Source organism: Acinonyx jubatus, chromosome C2 (genome assembly GCF_027475565.1).
Source record: "Acinonyx jubatus isolate Ajub_Pintada_27869175 chromosome C2, VMU_Ajub_asm_v1.0, whole genome shotgun sequence".
NCBI classification, from domain to species: domain Eukaryota; kingdom Metazoa; phylum Chordata; class Mammalia; order Carnivora; family Felidae; genus Acinonyx; species Acinonyx jubatus.
The window spans coordinates 3,355,036-3,373,213 of record NC_069384.1 but is presented as its reverse complement, the minus strand read 5'-3'; the positions used below and the strand labels follow the sequence as shown (position 1 = coordinate 3,373,213).

The following is an 18,178-nucleotide window of genomic DNA, read 5'->3' as shown; positions in this document are numbered from 1 at the left end:
AAAATACTGACATTTTTTCAAAGTCCAGTCGGTGCCCAGCAGCACAGAGCGGAGGCCGCTGGTGCCACGGGCGCCCACAGCGTCCTCCCACCCAAGCTCCCAGCCTGCCTGTGGACCTCCCGTGCACAGGGCCCACCAGAAGTGGGGAGGGCTTGCCGCCCCGGGAGCAGTCCCCGCCTCGAGAGGGGACCAAGGGACAAATGCACCTCGGCGCCCTTGCCGATGCTGGGAGGCCCTCTGAGGTGGCCGTCAACGGTTGCCCAGGGGACCCCGTGACAGGCCTGTGCTGACTTGCCCTCCATGCACTCTCTTCTGTCCCTTGCCTCGGTCCCACATGCCCTCCAGGGCTTGCTGGGGTCCCTGCTGCACCCATCTCCCCGTCTGTGGGTCGGCTTCCAGGCACCAACCTGAGAGCTGTCCCCAGTCCCTTGTCAGTCGGGTGAAATGGCCTCAGGACGGTTTCCTACCACACGGCGCCTCAGTTTCCCTGCAGAACAGGGAACCCACCCCGTGGGTTCTTGGGAGGACAGATGACAGAATTCATGCACAGTGTTTAGCCCGGCGCCTGGCATGTGGTAGGTGCTCAGTTAACGGTAGCTGTCGTCGGTAACAACCCAGGGGCTGCAGTCACGCCTCTCTGGCACTGCTGACGTTTCCTAGGACAGGAACGGTCCTGGGGTCGAAAACGGCACGCGCCGCTGGCTGCTGTCCCCTGCGAGTCTGGTGCATGCCTGGAGATAAGCACAGCGTTGCTGATGAGACAATAATGCTCTTCGTAGTATTTTCCATCCTTAGCTCCGCTTCCGCCTGAACAGCCTCCCGATCACAGCCTCGGTCACCCTGACGTGCGCCACTCCTGAGACACAAAGGATAACCAGCCCTGCTGCCCTGCCGCCTCCAAGGGGCTTACCCTACTCCCGCGGGGTCCTCACGGGATTGCACGACCCGGTCCCACCAGCAAAGGCAGTGGCACCTAGCACGTCGCTGCCAGACGCGCGGGCATCACACAGTCATTCGGGGCCTTGGGGACCCGTGTCCTGCCCCCAGAATTTGGTGACGCAGAAATGGCGGGGTCCGAACATTACCTTGAGGACCCCAGGGAGGCTGCCGCTCTGAGCGCTGTCTGCCTCTGGGCACGCGTGAGGACCTGGCAGAGCCACATACGCCCGCATCCCGTGCGGCTGAGACACGCGCACGCCCGAAGCGCACAGTTTGATGAACTCGATGACAGCACCCACGCGTGTAACCCCCATCCCACCGAGATGAAGAACAGTTCTGTCACCCTGAAAAGTCCCCCGTGCCTGCTTTCAAGTCAGTGCCCACTTAGGAGACCGCTGTTCCGACTTCCATCAGCACAGACCACGTGGTCCTGGTCCGGAGTTTCGCGGGAGCACAGTCATTCTGTAGATGCTGTTCCGTATGGGGGACTCTGTCGGTGTCATGTTTTTAAGACGCATGCGTGTAGTTTATTAACTTCCATGTTGCGGAGTAGCGTTCCACTGTGAGTTCCCCGCCGCTGGCTCTCCTGTTGAGGGACGCTGGGTGATTTCAGCATGCACCGCTGTAAAAATCGTACAGATCTTACTGTAGGCATCTCTGTCCGTTATCTTGGGCCGTAACCATGAGCGATGTCGCTGGTTCATATGGTAAATGGATGCTTGGCTTTATAAGAAACTGGCCAACTGTTTGCCCCAGTGGTCGTGCCGCATTACATCCTACCAGCCGTGTGTAGGTGAGCTGGGAGCTCCACATACAACCCAACACAACGTCTCAGCTTTTAACTTTTTAGACATCAAGTAGGTATAAAATCATATTTCATCATGGTCTTTTTGGTTTTATTTTTTTTTTAATGTTTATTTATTTTTGAGAGAGAGAGTCAGGAAGGGGCAGAGAGAGAGGAGGACACAGAATCCAAAACAGGCTCCAGGCTCTGAGCGGTCAGCACAGAGCCCGACACAGAGCTCAAACCCACGGACCTCAAGATCTTGATCTGAGCCAAAGTCGGACACTTAACTGACTGAGCCACCCAGGCACCTTTCATCATGGTCTGAATTCACATTTCTCAGATGACTTAATGACTGTTGAGCATGTTTTTACATGCTTATTGGCTGTTTGAACATCTTTGTGAAGTGTCTGTTCTATGTGTTATGCTCATTTTGCAAACAAGCGTGTGTCTTTTTGTTTTTGTTGTTTTTATCACTGGTTTGTAGGAAACTCTCTATATTCTGGATATAATTCATCTGTCAGATATATGTATGGCAAATATTTTTCCCCCTTCATGACTTGCCTTTTTAATTTTCTTAATGACAGCATTTGATGAGCAGAAATTTTTAACCTGATAAAGTCTAATTTAACAAGTTTTTCTTGTATGTATTGTATTTTCTGTGTCTTCCCTACGAAACTTTCTCCTACCCCCAGGTAGAAGAGATAAGATAAATTTTTAGGAGATTTGAGAGTGATAGCTATTATGTTTTGGTCTATGATCCATTAAAAATTTTTTGAATGTTTATTTATTTTAGAGACAGAGAGACAGAGCACAAGCAGGGGAGGGGCAGAGAGAGCTGGAGACAGAATCTGAAGCCAGTTGCAGGCTCTGAGCTGTCAGCACAGAGCCCGACGCAGGGCTCGAACCCACGAACCGTGAGATCATGACCTGAGCCAAAGTCAGACACTTAACCGACTGAGCCACTCAGGAGCCCCAATCTATGATCCAATTTAAATTAATTTTGTGTGTGGTGTGAGGTAGGGATCGACCTTTTTTTTTTTTTTCCCTGTATGTATATTCAGTCATCATAGCACCACTTGTTAAAAAGACTTCCTTTTTTCCATTGAGTCACTTAGACACTTTTCTAGAAAATTATTTGTCTCCATGCATGGGCCTCTTTGTAGTCTTTCTGTTCTGTTTCATCCACATGTGTGTCTATCTAGACACCAATAACACACTGGGCTTGAAACCAGGGAGCCTTCCACATTTGTGTTTCTTTTACAGTTATTTTGGTTATATGGGCCTTTTCTTTTCCCTACAAATTTCAGAATTAAGAATCAACATGTCAGTTTCTTTTTTAAAAAGCAATCTATGACTTTGATTGGGATTGCATTCAATACAGAGGTTAGTTTGGGAAAGCTAACATCTTACCAATACTGAGTCTTCTAACCCATGAACATGGTACATCCTCCACTTACTCAGGTTTTCCTTAACTTGCCTCAGCAAAGTTTTTTAGCTTTCAAGATGAAAGCCCTGCATATCTTTTGTTAAACCTATTCCATGGCATTTTCTGTTTTCCAGTGTAATTGCCAAGGGGACCTGAATTTAATTTTCCATTTGTTTTCTGCTCATTATTCTAAAAATACAGCAGATTTTCGTATATTGACCTAGTATCTTCTGACGTTGCTTAATTCATTTCTTAGCTCGGGTAGTTATTTTCTAGATTCCTAGGATTTTCCATAAAAACAATCATATCTTCTGATAATAGAGACACTTTGACCTCTGTTTGTTTTCTATCTCTTTCACTTGTCTTGTGGCCCTGGTTGAAACTCTGATACAATTAAGTAAAAATGAGGGCAGGCACCCTTCCTTTATCCCAGCCTTAGGAGAAATGCGTTCACTCTCTCCACCAAGTGTGACATGGGCCACAGGTGTGTTGTAAATGCCTCTTATGGGGTTGAACATGTCTTCTTCCCCTAGGTGCTAATAAACATTTTCCATCAAATGTTCTTTGACAAAATTCTTGGTAAACTGCATCAGGTGTTATATTTGCATCTGTTGAGATGGGTTGCGGCAATCTTTTTATTCCTGGGTTTCTGATTTTTTTTTTTTTATCATAAACAGGTATTAGATTTTGTCACATACTCTTTCTTCATCTAGTGGATGATCATTTGATTTTTCTCCTTTATTCCATTCAGATAGCGAATTACGTTGACTGATTTTTAAACGTTAAAACAACTTTGTTTTTCCATGATTGCTGCACTTGTATTCCTTGAAAAATACTTAGGAATGAGTTTTTTAAAAGGTATACAGGATCTCTACCCTGATGTAACATGTATTCTCTTTTACATATTGCTAAATTTGATTTCCTAATAATATTAATAATTGTTAAGGATTTTTGTGTTAACGTTCAAATGGGATACAGGTTTGTAACTTTTTTCTTGTAATGGCTTTCTTATGTTTATATATGGTTATAATGGCCTTATAAAACATGTTGAGAAGGGCACCTGGGTGGCTCAGTCAGTTAAGCGTCTGACTTGAGCTCAGGTCATGATCTCACAGCTCATGAGTTCAAGTCCCATGTCAGGCTCTGTGCTGACAGCTCAGAGCCTGGAGCCTGCTTCAGATTCTGTGTCTCCCTCTCTCTCTGCCCCTGCCCCGCTTACACTCTGTCTTTCTCTTTCTCTCTGTCTCTCAAAAATAAGTAAACATTAAAAAAAATTGGGGTGGGGGCACCATGTGGCTGAATCAGTTAAGCGTCCAACTTCATCTCAGGTCATGATCTCGTGGTTTGTGAGTTTGAGCCCCGCGTCGGGCTCTGTGCTGACAGCTCAGAGCCTGGAGCCTGTTTCGGATTCTATGTCTCCCTCTCTTTCTGCCCCTCCCCCACTCACACTCTGTCTCTTTCAAAAATAAAATAACGTAAAGAATTGCACGCTCTTCTAACTGAGCCAGCCAGTCGCCCCTAAAAGTAATTTTTTATGGTTACCTACATGTATGTCATTTCGGGTGCTTGTATTTACCCCTGTAGATTCCAACTTCTAACTGGTGTTTTAGGCCTTCAGCCTGAAGAATTTCTTTTTTCTTTTAACATTTCTTGCAGTGCAGAACTCCTAGTGACTGACTCTGTCAGATTTACTTATCCAAACATATTTCTGTTTTGCCTTCCTGTTGAAAGATGGTTTCTCAGGGTATAAATTCTGCATACGTGGTTTGGTTTTGGTCTTGTATTTGGAGGGAAGTTTAAAGATGTTGGATCCTTTTTTTCTGCCTTCGTCGTTTCTGACGAGAAATCAGCTTTTCCTTTATCATTATTCCCCTGCAAAGAACGTGTCCTTTTTTTTGGCTACTTTCAAGGTGTTTTTCCTTTGTCTTTGGATTGCGGCAGTTTGATTATGATGCACCCGGCCCTGGTATTTTTGTTTGTTTGTTTGTCCTACCTGGTATTTATTGAGTATCCATGGTCTGTAAACTCGGGTTTTCTCCAAATTTGTGAAATGTTCAGTTTTATTTCTTGGAATGCATTCTACGTGGCATTCTATCTCACCTTTCCTTCGGAGATTCTAATTGCGCGTATGTTAGAAATTTGCTATTATCCCTCAAGGGGTTGGCTCTGGGTGTTTTTTTTAATGTTTTTTCTTTGCTGCTCTTCAGGTTGCATAATTTCTGTTCATCAGTCCTCAAGTTTCCTGACTCTTCTGTTCACTCAAACTGCTGTAAGCCCATCCATGAATGTTTGGAGATATACTTTTAAGTTCTACAATTTTCATAGGATTCCTCGTCATAGATTTCTGTCTTGAGAGTCTCCATCCGGTACTATCCACTAACATCCTTTTCTCACAGTCCTTGGACATGACTATAATTTTGCTTCATTAAAAGTTTGGTCTGCTAATTTCAACATACGCATCATCTTGGGCTTCTGGGGGGTGATTTTTCTTCTTGACTGCATATCACATTTTCCTGTCTCTTTGCATGTCTCTTTTTTAGTGTAGACTTACACTACGAATAATACATTGCAGAGACTCTGGATTTTGTTATCTTCCTCTGAAGAGTGTTTGTTTTTGTTCGAGCTGGCAGCTAAATTGTTGAGTGATCACTTTGGTTTGGGGGGAGTTGTTTTGGTTTTTTTAAGTTTATCTATTTTGAGAGACAGAGAGAGAGAGAGAGAGAAGCCTGGACTCAGACTCCGAGCTTTGTCTCCCATGTGGGAGCACTGATATAGACATATCAGTGCTAAGCTCTCTCACCCTACTAGGCACATAAATGTGTAATTCAGAGATGGATTAGGGAAGGAACAAGGGAGTTCTTACAGAACTGGTCACTCCCAGCCACAGACTTCCTTCTTTGAGAGTTATCCCTTTCATTTCCACTTTCTCTCTGACAATCCCAGGCTCTGCCCTCTGAACCCTCAACCCCGTGAACCTGCAGCTTTCTGCTTACATTCTAGCCACCCCACACTGCAAGCTCACTCCACAAAAGAACTTAGGAACCGTCTTCCTTCCTTCTCTAGCAGCCCAGCCATGGGGATGTACCATAGTTTATCCAGCTAGTCCCCCATCATGGATATTTATGTCGCTTCCCATCTTGGGCTGTTACAAACAGTAAGTTAGCCATTTTCCATTCCTCTTGCTACAGCCCCTACAACCGTGTGCGATGTGTTCGAGTCCATAGATGGAGCGAAACCTTTAGTCTGTCAGTCTTTATAATCTTTAATAGATTTTTGCAAAAGCCTTGTCTTTTCTACTATAACCAATTCGTTTATTGGGTCAGAGTTTCTCCTGCAGAATTCTCCCCGAAATTAATCTTGTGACATTGTTTTGATATGTGCAGGTTATCATACGGTGGACAGAGTCCCAGCAACATGTACAGTCCACTGCTTGTTGCCAACTTCAATTCCCTCTGGGGCATCCTCACTAGAATATCATACCCACACCCTTCTACCTCAGAAGCACAGCGCACCTCGTCAACCATGGGGGAGGGTGTTTCTGAGAGAGGAGAAGTGTGTGCGGAGTATATTTCCCGCATGGGTGAGCGCCATCCTGCCCCGTCTTCGCAGCCCTAAATGGAAACATGACCCGGGTAGGGCAGGATGAGTTTGGCCACGTCATGACTCAAGCTGCTCGCTTTTATCACCCAGCCACATCGGGTTACCCAGAGGATTAAATGACCGATCTGTGCAAACCACGTAGGACAGTGCCTGGGCCATAGGAAGAGCTCAGTACAGATTGTTGTGGTTGCTGCAATCTATAAAACAATAAAGGAAAATTTCACTGCTGGCTGCCCCAGAGGCAACTTCCCTCACGGGTAAGTTGTCTTGCAAACTAAGCCTAAGGAGGAGAGAAGGGCAGAGAGAGAAATCATGTCCAGACATCTGGAACCAAATTAAACTATGCAGAACACCAAGTCCCCCTCTCCAAAACCGAAAGGGGAAAAGGTCCACCCTATTCCTGCCCCTGAGGTGCCATGGGTCCCGAACGACCCTGCACGTAGCCCGGGCAAGACGCTAACAAGATATGCTCCAGAGTTTCAGATGTGGTCATCAGAGTCCTTTGGGCCACCTTGCTTTCTGTTACATCTGACGGCTAACAGGAGACAAAGGAATCACTCAGGGTCACCACCAGTCACAGGGAAGTGTCCCTTTGGCTGCCAATAAACATGAGTGATTTCTCGGTCGGACAGACCCTGGAAAGGGCACCTGTGCCTTTAAGAAGCAAGGTGAGTTCACTGTTAATCATATATCTTTACTGTGCTCCTGGGTTATTAGGGAAACATCCTCATTCTGCATGTCTGTTTTATGATGTCCATAAACACTGAATTGCCGACGGCTGTGCCCTGGGCCAGAATGTCCTCTGCCGGCTAGAAGGGCTGGGGGAGGGACACCAGAGCAGGGGTGAGTTCACCCCTCTGCTTCCCTGGAGAAGGGTGGTGACACTCCGAGAAGGAGGGATGGGGCAGGGGATGGGCAGGGGCGGGCGGGGACTCCCCTTCCCTGTCCCCCGAGGCAGAGCCCTGGACAAGAGGGACAGAAATGTGCACCTTCACTTCAGGGCCTCGGGGGCATCTCTTTGGTGCCCACTAATGGGCATCGTTTTCCCCAGTGCGAACTAAGATACCCCTTTCTGAAGGGAGAGCACGAGAGTCTTGTTTTGTAAATGCTCTGGGAGAATGTCTCCAGTCCGTGTTTCTGGAAGGATGCTCAGCGTCTCACCCCACTGCTCCCGGGTGAGACTGACGAGGGGAAACACTGCTCCCGCGTCACAGGAGCCGCTGGAGCACGGCAGTGGCATCATGCGACACCGGCCCGCTCATCTGAGAGATGGTTCTGGCCCGAACTCGCAAGCACCCCACGTGTGCCGGGGGTCAGTGGTGGGGCCGAGGTCCCCACGCCGCCTGCCCTCGGATTGCGGGTTTGGGGGCCGGCGTCCTAGGGCGCGGTTTGCGGTCACTTGCCCAGGGGAGAAAGGCACAGGTGGAGACCAGCTCAGGTGCGTGAAGGAGGACGGAAGCCCGGCCGTCACCGTTACTCTGTTCAGGACAAGATGGAGAAGCACCCCGGCCAGCTCGCTGCCGATCGGGTGAGCGCATCGTGTAAACCACCCCTTAGAGGAGGAATTATCGGTTGGGCTGTGCTGTCGATCAGTTAAGCCAGATTTCCATGTCGTTCCGTGGGGGGGCGGGGGGAGACTCGGGATTTATCTGAAACAAGTAAACAATTCCTGGAAGGACTGGGAGAGGCGGGGGCGGGTTCCGAGAACCGTGTGCAGCGGCCGAGGCGTCGTCGGGCAGCGGCGGACTCTGCCCTGGTCACTCGCGGGAGCCGCTGGGTAAACGGCGTGGGGGAGGGTGCCCGGCCTGCCCCCGGGCGTCCCCTTGGCTCTGTCCCGGGGGCCGGGTCCTGGGGCCACTCGAGCGCACATCCGGGGCCTGAGGCTGCGCTGATCTGACAGCGTCCTGGCAGCCGGACCCGGGCTCCGCCAACCTCCGGGGTTGCCCTGGAACCAAACCAGAGTCGGCCGTGGGAGACAGTCTGCCGGCCACGCGCGTCCCCGCCGGCGCCTGCCGCCTGGGAAGCCCCCGGACACGCGCCCACGACGCCCTGAAGGCAGCCCAGGCCTGGCGAGGCGACGGGGGGCCTGCCGACGCCTGTGTCCTGAGCGCTGGCCGTCGGGGCAGCCAGATCCTTTGCCTGTGCTGGAGCCACGGTGAGCTGGGAGCAGCGGTCTCCGCCCGGCGAGCGGGCTGCCCGCGACTCTCAGCTGGCTCTCCCCAGCCTCCGTCGCGCGGGGCGGCGGTGGTTCATCCGGGCCTCCCGTCCCCTCGGAGCCTCCTTTCCACACCCCCGGTTTTCCGCCCCGAAGTGCCCGGCCGTCCGCGTCGCTGCTGGTTGCTCTCAAAGCGATTCAGAAATTCTCAAAGCTGGGGCCCCTGGGTGGCTCCGTGGGTCGAGCACCCGGCTCTTGACTTCGGCTCAGGTCATCATCCCATGGTTCGTGGGATCGCGCCCCGTGTCAGGCTCTGTGCTGTCAGTGGGGAACCTGCTTGGAATTTTCTTTCTCTCCCTCTCTGCCCCTCCCCTACGCATATGCTAGCTCGCTCGCTCGCTCTCTTTCTCTCAAAATAAGTAAATAAACTTTAAAAAAAAAAAAAACGACGGAGCGCCTGGTGGCTCAGTCGGTTGAGCGTCCGACTTCGGCTCCAGTCATGATCTCACAGTTCGTGGGTTCAAGCCCCGCGTCAGGCTCTGTGCTGACGGCTCGGAGCCTGGAGCCCGCTTCGGATTCTGTGTCTCCCTCTCTCTCTGCCCCTCCCCTTCTCACACTCTGTGTCTCTCTGTCTCTCAATAATAAATAAACGTTAAAAAAAGTTTTTTTCAAAAAAAGAATTTTTCAAAGCAAAAGACCTAAATACGCTTTAATTTTTAAAATTCAATATGTGCCGTGCCACATTTAGGAGAAAGAGGTGAGTTTCCTACATAATGTCAGATTTTTCTGAGTCCCAACCGGGAAGGTTGGGAATAACTGACATTTGTGATTGAAAACTGCTTGCTGCTCCCCCTGATCCAGGGGTTTAGAGCCATCAGAGGGTTCCAGAGTTGCCAACAGAATGCAGGCAGGATGTGCCCCCCCACCCGGAGCTCAGCCTGTCCCCCAGGGGCTCACCAGGACAGGCACTGAAAGGAGGGAAGGGTGTCCAGGAGGGCTCGTGGCTGTCAAGGACCCGCAGTGATTTAATGACAATGGCATCCGATGGCTCCCGCGGGCAGCGCTTACCGTGGGCCCGGCGCTGGCCTGAGGACTTCCCACACGCGATATCACAGTTCATTTTCAGTTCTGAAATCCACCGGGAGGAAACGCTGGCCCTCTGTAGGAGTCCCAGCGAGCCTGGTGGGGAGGGGAGGCATCCACTTCCTGATCAGGGCTGTTTGTGGATGTGCGGGTGTGGCTGGCCTTTGCACACATAGGCATTTTTGCCTCTTTCCCCTTGCAAAGAATGCAGGCCGTGCGAGTATCTAAAGCACGCGGGAGCCACAGTGCCATGGCGTGATGGTGCCTGGTGGCTGTAATCACCCAGAGCTCGGCCTCCTCTCGGGCCCCCTCTGAGAACAGCGGACGTAGAGGCCTGAGTTGGGCTGACACATAGCTGTTAACAGAAACCAGAACACCCGTGTCCCCCCCAGGACTGAACCAGAGATGGGAAGGTACAGGATGAGGGGACAAACATCTTCACTAGTGCTTTTGGGCTGGACATTCGATTTAGGCATTAAAATCCAGAAACGCTCAAAGGATACGATGTCGAGAGTCCAAAGGAAAAATTCCTTAACTTTTCTATTCCATTCTATCGTATTTTTTTATCAAGCTTTCTATTTTTATTTTTTTGAGAGAGAGTGTGGGGGGGGGGTGTGCATTTGATCACAGGAGGGACAAAGGGAGAGAGAGAAAGAGAGAGAGAGAGTGAGAGAGAGAGAATCTTAAGCAGACTCCATGCTGAGCGCGGGGCTCAGTCTCAAACCTTGAGCTCGTGACCTGAGCCGAAATCGAAAGTCAGATGCTTAACCGACTGAGCCACCCAGGCTCCCCTTGGCTTTTTGTTTTATTTTAATTTTCCGTAATGTTTATTTATTTTGAGACAATGTGAGAGACCGAGCACAAGCGGGGGAGGGGCAGACAGAGGGAGACACAGAATCCGAAGCAGGCTCCAGGCTCTGAGCCATTAGCACAGAGCCCGATGCGGGGCTCGAATTCACAAACCGCGAGATCATGACCTGAGCTGAAGTCAGATGCTTAACTGACTGAGCCACCCAGGCGCCCCAGCTTTTTATTTTTAAATAATTATAGAATAGTACACAGTTGTAAGGAAAGGTACAAGAGAGCCCACGTACCTCTTACACATTTTCCCCTGCGGTAACATTTTTGAAAACACAGTAAGATGTCACAGCTGCGCCCAGTCGATACAGTCCAGATGCACAACATTTCATCCACACCAAGATTCTTCCTCCTTAACCCCTGACAGTCACGGTGTTCCCCATGTCCGTGGTGTTGCCATTTCAAGAGCGTTCTATAAATGTAGTCACTCGATAGGTACCTCTGGGGATTGGCTTCTTTTACTCAACATAATTCTCTGGAGATCCATCTGGGTTGTTGTGCGGATCACTAGTGTGTTCAGTTGTTTTTCATAACCCAGTTTGGGGCTGTTACAAACAAAGCTGCCGGGACCGTTGTGTGCAGGTTTTCGTGTGGCCGTAAATTTTCATTTCTCTGCCCTGGGGAGCAATTGCTCAATTGTACAGTGCATGCATATTTAGTTTTTTCAGGAAGCTGCCAAACCATCTCCCAGAGCGGTTGCACCGTTTTGCATTCCCTTCAGCAAGGTGTGAGTAATCCATTTCTCCCCATCGTTACCAACACTTGGGGTTGTCATCGTTTTTTTGTTTTTTTTTTTTTTTTTTTTTTTAGCCTTTTTGACAAGTACGCCGTGACATTTCACTGTGGTTTTAATTTGCGTTTCCTAATGGCTAACGACGCCTACGCTTGTGCTCCCTCTGTGTTTGCTTCAGGAAAACGTCTGCTAGTGTCTCCTGCCCGTTTCAGATTGGGCTGTTCTGTTTTTGACCGTTAAGGGGTTTTGAGGGGAGGGGTTTGTCTGCAAAGTTTATTTCACAGGGCTTACTTGGAGTTTTGATGGCTCTTTTCACGTTCTGCATTCAAGTCTCTGTTGAGTGGACTTTGCGAAGTATTTCCTCCCAGACTGTAGCCTGTCCTTTCGTTGTCGGTTTCCCAGTCCCGCTCATGGCCAGAGCTTTACTTCTTTTTTTTACCTATTTTATTTTATTTTATTTTATTTTATTTACTTTTAGTGTGTATTTATTTTTGAGACAGAGAGGCAGAGTGTGTGTGGGGAAGGGGCAGAGAGAGAGGGAGACACAGAATCCAAAGCAGGCTCCAGGCTCTGAGCTGTCAGCCCGACGCGGGGCTTGAACTCACGCATCGTGAGATCGTGACCTGAGCCGAAGTCAGACGCTTAACTGACTGAGCCACCCAGGCACCCCAAAGAGCTTTACTTCTGACGAAGATCACTTTGTCCATTTTCCCTTTTATGGATTGTATTTGAAGCGTCAAGTCCAAGAACTCTGCCTCCCTCAGGAACCTGGAGATTTTCTCTATTTTTTTCCTAACAGCTTTATAGTTTTCTATGTTCCATCCACGGTCCATTTCACGTTAATTTTTACATAAACTGTGAGGTTTAGATCGAGTCTCATTACCCTGCCTGTGAGTGTTCAACTGCTCCAGCACCATTTGTTGAAAAGACGGTCTTTCCTGCGTTGGATTGCTTTTACACGCTGGTCAGAATCAGTTGGGCATATTTGTGTGGGTATAACTCTGGGTTCTCTGCTCTGTTGCACCGATATCTGCGTCTACCCCTCCGCTCGTATCACACGGCCGTGATTAGTGTCACCGTACATGGAGCATACCTCGTTTTCTTGTGCTCCATTTCATTGTGCTTTGCAGATATTCTTTTTTTTTTTTTTTTTTTTTTTTTTTTTTACAAATTGAAGGTTTGCATCAAGCAAGTCTGGTGGCACTACTTTTCCAACAGCCTTTGCTCACTGCATGTCTCTGTCACGTTTCAGTCATTCTTGGAATAGCTCAGGCTCTTCCATTTTTATTGTAATTGAACGGCTGCCATCTCATGATAAAATTGTAACGGATGAGGAGTTGCTTGTTAGGGATGAGCAAAGAAAGTGGTTTCCCGAGGTGACATCTACTCTTGGTGAAGATGCTGCAAAGATTGTTGTCAACAAAGGATTCAGAATAGTACCTAAAATTCATTGAAAAAGTAGCAGCAAGGTCTAAGAGGACTAACTCCAGTTTTGAAAGGAGTCCTACTGTGGGCAAAATGCTTTCAGACTGCATTGCCTATCAAGAGAAACCTTTGCGAAAGAAAGACCCACAGCCTGATCAGTCAGCGATCGTCCATATTGAGGCAGGACCCTCCACCAGCAAAAGGATTGGGACTCACTGAAAGCTTAGACGATAGTTAGCATTTTTTAGCAAAAAAGTACTTTTGGAATTGAGGTATGTACATTTTTTGGACATAATACTATTACACACCTAACACACTGCAATGCAATATAAACATAACTTTTACACACTAGAAAACCAAACGGTTCATTCTGACTCAGTTTATCGTGATGTTCAAGTTCGTTGAACCCAAACGTACGATATCTCTGAGGTCTGCCTGTCATAGGTCTTAAACTCAGATAGACTGATTCAGTACACTTTATCTTCTTTTTAAAAACAGTTTTAACTCTTCTAATTCCTTTGCATTTTCACGTAAAAGTCAGAATAGGGGCACCCAGGTGGCTCATTCAGTTAAGCGTCTGACTCTTGATTTCGGCTCAGGTCATGATCTCACAGTTCCTGGGATCAAGCCCCGCATCAGGTTCCGCATTGGCATCGAGGAACCTGCTTGGGATTCTCTCTCCCTCTCTCTCTCTGCTCCTCCCCCACTCACACACTCCTTCTCTCCTTCTCTCCCTCTCTCTCTCTCTCTCTCAAAATAAATAAATAAATTTTTAAAAAGAATAATTGTGTCTATTTCTACAAAAATCTTGCTGGAGTTTTGACAAGAATTATGTTAAACCCATTTATGAGTTTGGGGAAAATTGACATCTTTACTATATGGAACCTTCTGAACCATGAACATGGTATGTCTCTCCTTTTATTTAGATCTTTTTTTATTTCTTTCATCAGTGTTTTGTAGTTTTCATCATACAACTTCTGCATATGTTCTGTTATATTTATACACAAGTTTTGGGGTTTTTTTTCTTTAGTGTTTATACAGTGGTATGGTGATTCTAATTTTGGTGTCTACATGGTCATTGCTATGTATGTAAATACAATTTTGTATATTTATCTCCTATCCTGTGACCTTGCAGAACTCATTTATTAGTTCTAAGAGAGTTTTTTGTAAATGCCTTAGAATTTCTGGTGTAGACAATCATGTCATTGGCAAATGGGGACAGCTTCGTTTCTTCATTTCTGATCTGCTTTGCTTTTTCTTGCCTTGTTGCACTGGCTACAACTTTTAGCACTGTGTTTAATGACAATAGTAAGAGTAGACATCCCTGCCGTGTCACGGTTTAAGCAAGAAGCAGTCTTTCACCATTAAGTGTAATGTCAGCTGTAGGTTTTTGGTAGATGTTCTTTACCAACTTAAAGTTCTCCTCTATCCCTGCTTTTCTGAGGTTTTTTTTTTAATGTTTATTTATTTTTGAGAGAGAGAAAGGGAAAGAAGGAGAGGGCCCAAAAGAGAGGGAGACACAGAATCAGAAGCAGGCTCCAGGCTCTGAGCTATCCGCACAGAGCCCGATGCAGGGCTGGAATCCACAAACTGTCAGATCATGACCTGAGCCACAGTCGGACGCTTTACCGACTGGGCCACCCAGGTGCCCCTTATGAGAGTTTTATCAAAGGAACAGATGTTAAATAGCTTTTCAAATGTTTTTTCTGAATTGATAGATCATGTGTTTTTTTTCTTTAGCTGTTAATAAAGTAGATTGCTTTCATTGATTTTCAAATATCAAAGCAGCCTTGCATCCCTGGAATCAACCCCATTTGTTCTTAATGTATAATCCTTTCCATATTTTGTTGAATTCTAATTGCTAATATTGTGTTAAGGTTTTTTGCATCTATATTCATGAGGAATATTGGTCTGTAGTTTTCTTTTGTTCGGTTGTCTTTTTCTGGATTTGGTATCAGGTTCATACTGGCTTCATAAAATGAATTGGGAAATGTTCCCTCCTCTTCTGTTTTCTGGAAGAAATTGTTTAGAAATGTGCTAATTCCGGGGCACCTGGGTGGCTCAGTTGGTTAAGCGTCCAACTTCAGCTCAGGTCATGATCTCATGGTTCGTGAGTTTGAGCCCCGCATCAGTGCTGGCAGCTCAGAGCCTGGAGCCTGCTTCCTATTCTGTGTCTCCCTCTTTCTCTGCCCCTCCCCTGCTCGCTCGCTCTCTCTCTCTCTCTCTCTCTCAAAAATAATAAATATTAAAAAAAAATTAGAAATGTGTTAATTCTTCTTCAAATGTTTGGTAGAATTCTCCAGTGAAACCATCTGCCCCTGGAAATTTCTTTGGGTAGAGTTTTAAAAGTAGAAATTCACTTTCCTTAATAGTTATAGGCTGTTCAAATTACCTGTTTTATATTGGGTGAGTATAGTCATTCATGCTTGTTAAAGAGTTGCTTCATTTTCCTCTAAGATTTCAAATTTGTGTGTGTCAAGTCCCTTATCCTTCAGGATTTGTAGCCGTATCCCCTCCTCTTCCTAATATTGCAAATCCGCGTCTTCTCTGTGTGTTATTTTTGTCAATCTTGCTAGAGATTTGGCAACTTGTTGATACTTTTAAATAACCAGCGCTTGGCTTCATTGATTTTCTGCCTTGTTTTACTAGTTGTTTTTTTTTCTCCATTGATTTCTTTTATTACTTCCTTTCTTCTGCTATTGTGGTGGGTTTATTTTGCCCTTCTTTTTCTAGGCCGTTGGATTAGAGTCGAGTCTTTCCTCTCTTCTAATGTAAGCATTTAGTGCTATAAATGTCCCTCTCAGCACTGCATTAGCTATGTCTCACAGCTAAATTTGGATATATATTGTATTTTCATTTTCATTCAGTTCAAGGTCTCTTTTGTTTCCTTTGAGACTTCCTCGTTGACCCCTGAATCACTTAGGAGCGTATTGTTTCATTTCCAAGTGTTTGAAGATTCTCATACGATTTCTGTTACTGACGTCTGGCTGGATTCTCTTATGGTCAGAGACCATACTCTGCATGGTTTCAATTCTTTTAAATATTTTGAGGTTTCTGTGTGGTCTGTCTTAGTGTGTGCTTCCTAGGCATCTGAAAAAAACACGTGTTCTGCTGTTGTTTAGGCGGTGTGGTCTATAAATATCGATTGGTTGATAGACTTCTAAATTTATCTCAAGACCTCGAGATCATTAACCCTCGAAGGCTCTGTGCGACACCATTTTCGCCAAAGATTTCAGAGTAAGTGATTTAAAATCCCGCTGAGTCCACCAAGGAGGCCTGTGAAGCTTTCTCACCGGTGGCTCTTGCTGGTAGAGTCGCTGTGTCTCTCCCCTGGGGTGAGAGTAGGCTCCCTGAAGGACAGGGCCCCGGATCAGCCAGCAGCTCCACCAAGGGCTCTCTTAAAGTTTCCTGGATGACGTTTTCACTCCTCTAACAGTGTCTTTTTTTTTTTTTTTTTTTTTGAGACAGAGAGAGACAGAGCATGAGCAGGGGAGGGGCAGAGAGAGAGGGAGACAGAGAATCTGAAGCAGGCTCCAGGCTCTGAGCCATCAGCACAGAGCCCGATGCGGGGCTCAAACTCACAAACCGTGAGATCATGACCTGAGCAGAAGTCGGACGCTCCACCGACTGAGTCACCCAGGCGCCCCATACGGTTTCAAAAGATTTAACAAAACATCGTTTTTCTTCTTCTCATCGGGTCTCAGAATGCTAATGCCACAGAGAACCTTGGTCCATCACCCTTGCATTCGGCAGGTGAAGGGATGAGAGGTCTCAAGAGGCTAATCTAGATTGTTTTTTAAATGCTTTTCGTGAAATTAACGTGCGTTCATTATAGAAATATATTAGATCTAGAGAAACAAAAGGAAGAAAAAAGTGCACATATAATCTCACAACCAACGTGTCTCCTCCCAATGTCTTCAAAAATGAGAGCCCACGTTTGCATTACTGGTTTGCAATGTCTCTCTCTTTCTTTAACCACAGATGTGAACGTTTTCCAAAATATTATTTCTGATAGCAGACTATTTCCACAGGACAGATGGGCCATCATTTACTTAATGTCCATTTGATGGGCACTCGGGCTTTTAGAGTCCCCGCTAAGTTCAGTAACACTGTGATGAATGCCTTCTGTGTACATGCGTATGTTCCTTCCTAAAAATGGAGATTGCAGATCAGAACGTGGGAACGGGAGCTTTTTTTTGTGTGTGTGGCTTTAGCACCCCACTGCCAAACCGGATAATTGAGATTTCGTGTTTGTCTGGGCAGGTTTGGTTTGCTTTTCATTCGTTTTGGTTTTAGGCATAGAGCCAGCAGAGATTACGTGGCTCAGGAGTAAGTCCTGTGCGGGTTCTCGGTGTTTTAGGGCGTGGACGAACAGCCACCTGAGGCCAAGGCGAGCGAGCCGTCCCCGTTCCCAGGAGAGAGAGTGCTGGAAAGAACAGTGCCGTGAGCGTCTGTGCCTTCCTATGAGGCATCTGGCGCTGAGCCCAGTCAGGAAACAGGAAAACTGGCAGGTTATATTCAGCCCGGGACCGGGACCTTGTAAAACCATCACGCGGCCCAGGTTTACGTGCAGGAACAAACTCGCTCACCCTGGCCCACTTCCTCTCGCCAGGACCCGCCATGACAACGCCGTGTTTTACGTTTGGAGCATGCCTTGAACTTGCTTTGTCCTAGTAATTGCCCCCATAAAATGGAGCGGGGCACTAAGTGAAAACTTCCCGTATTTAGAGAGCCAGTCCTGCCTGCTTTTTATGACTCGTGCTGACTCCGGCAGGACCAGCTCTGCCAAGAGGCCACTTACACGCAGGTTGGCAGGAGCAGGACAGGAGGGAAGAGCGTCTGAAGGTGGACGGGAAGACCCCAGGCCCTGGGGAGGCCCCGCGTGCTGACCGTGGGCCGGAGCATCCCCCCCCAGGTAGCCCAGGCCGCTCCCTGCCCCGGTGTCACCGTCACCCGCCACGACATCCCAATTCAGGCCACAGTGGTCCACGGACTTCTCCCTTTCTCCATCTGCCTTTCTCTTTTGGTCTGCAGAAAAAGAAGAATTAATCCAGAGCATGCTGACCCAGGTCGTAGAGCAGTTCTCAAGGTACAGAATCTTCTAGACACATAGTCTCTGCAGAGGTATGCTTTTCTGCTCACGGCAATGGTGGGGCCTCGCTTGGAGGTCGT

The 18,178-nt window shown here is 47.4% G+C and overlaps 1 protein-coding gene across 4 annotated transcripts in view; it reads left to right on the top strand.

The window, feature by feature from the left end:
- Positions 1–18,178, top strand: part of PDE9A (phosphodiesterase 9A) — an 89,555-nt gene that overhangs the window by 44,065 nt on the left and 27,312 nt on the right. For 3 of the 4 annotated variants that reach the window (XM_053220508.1, XM_027041532.2, XM_053220510.1), the window contains one exon: positions 18,041–18,095. In XM_053220508.1, the coding sequence (XP_053076483.1) occupies positions 18,041–18,095 (55 nt within the window). Of the gene's footprint in view, positions 1–7,675; positions 8,908–18,040; positions 18,096–18,178 lie in introns of those variants that run through there. The other variant, XM_053220509.1, reaches the window with a different exon arrangement.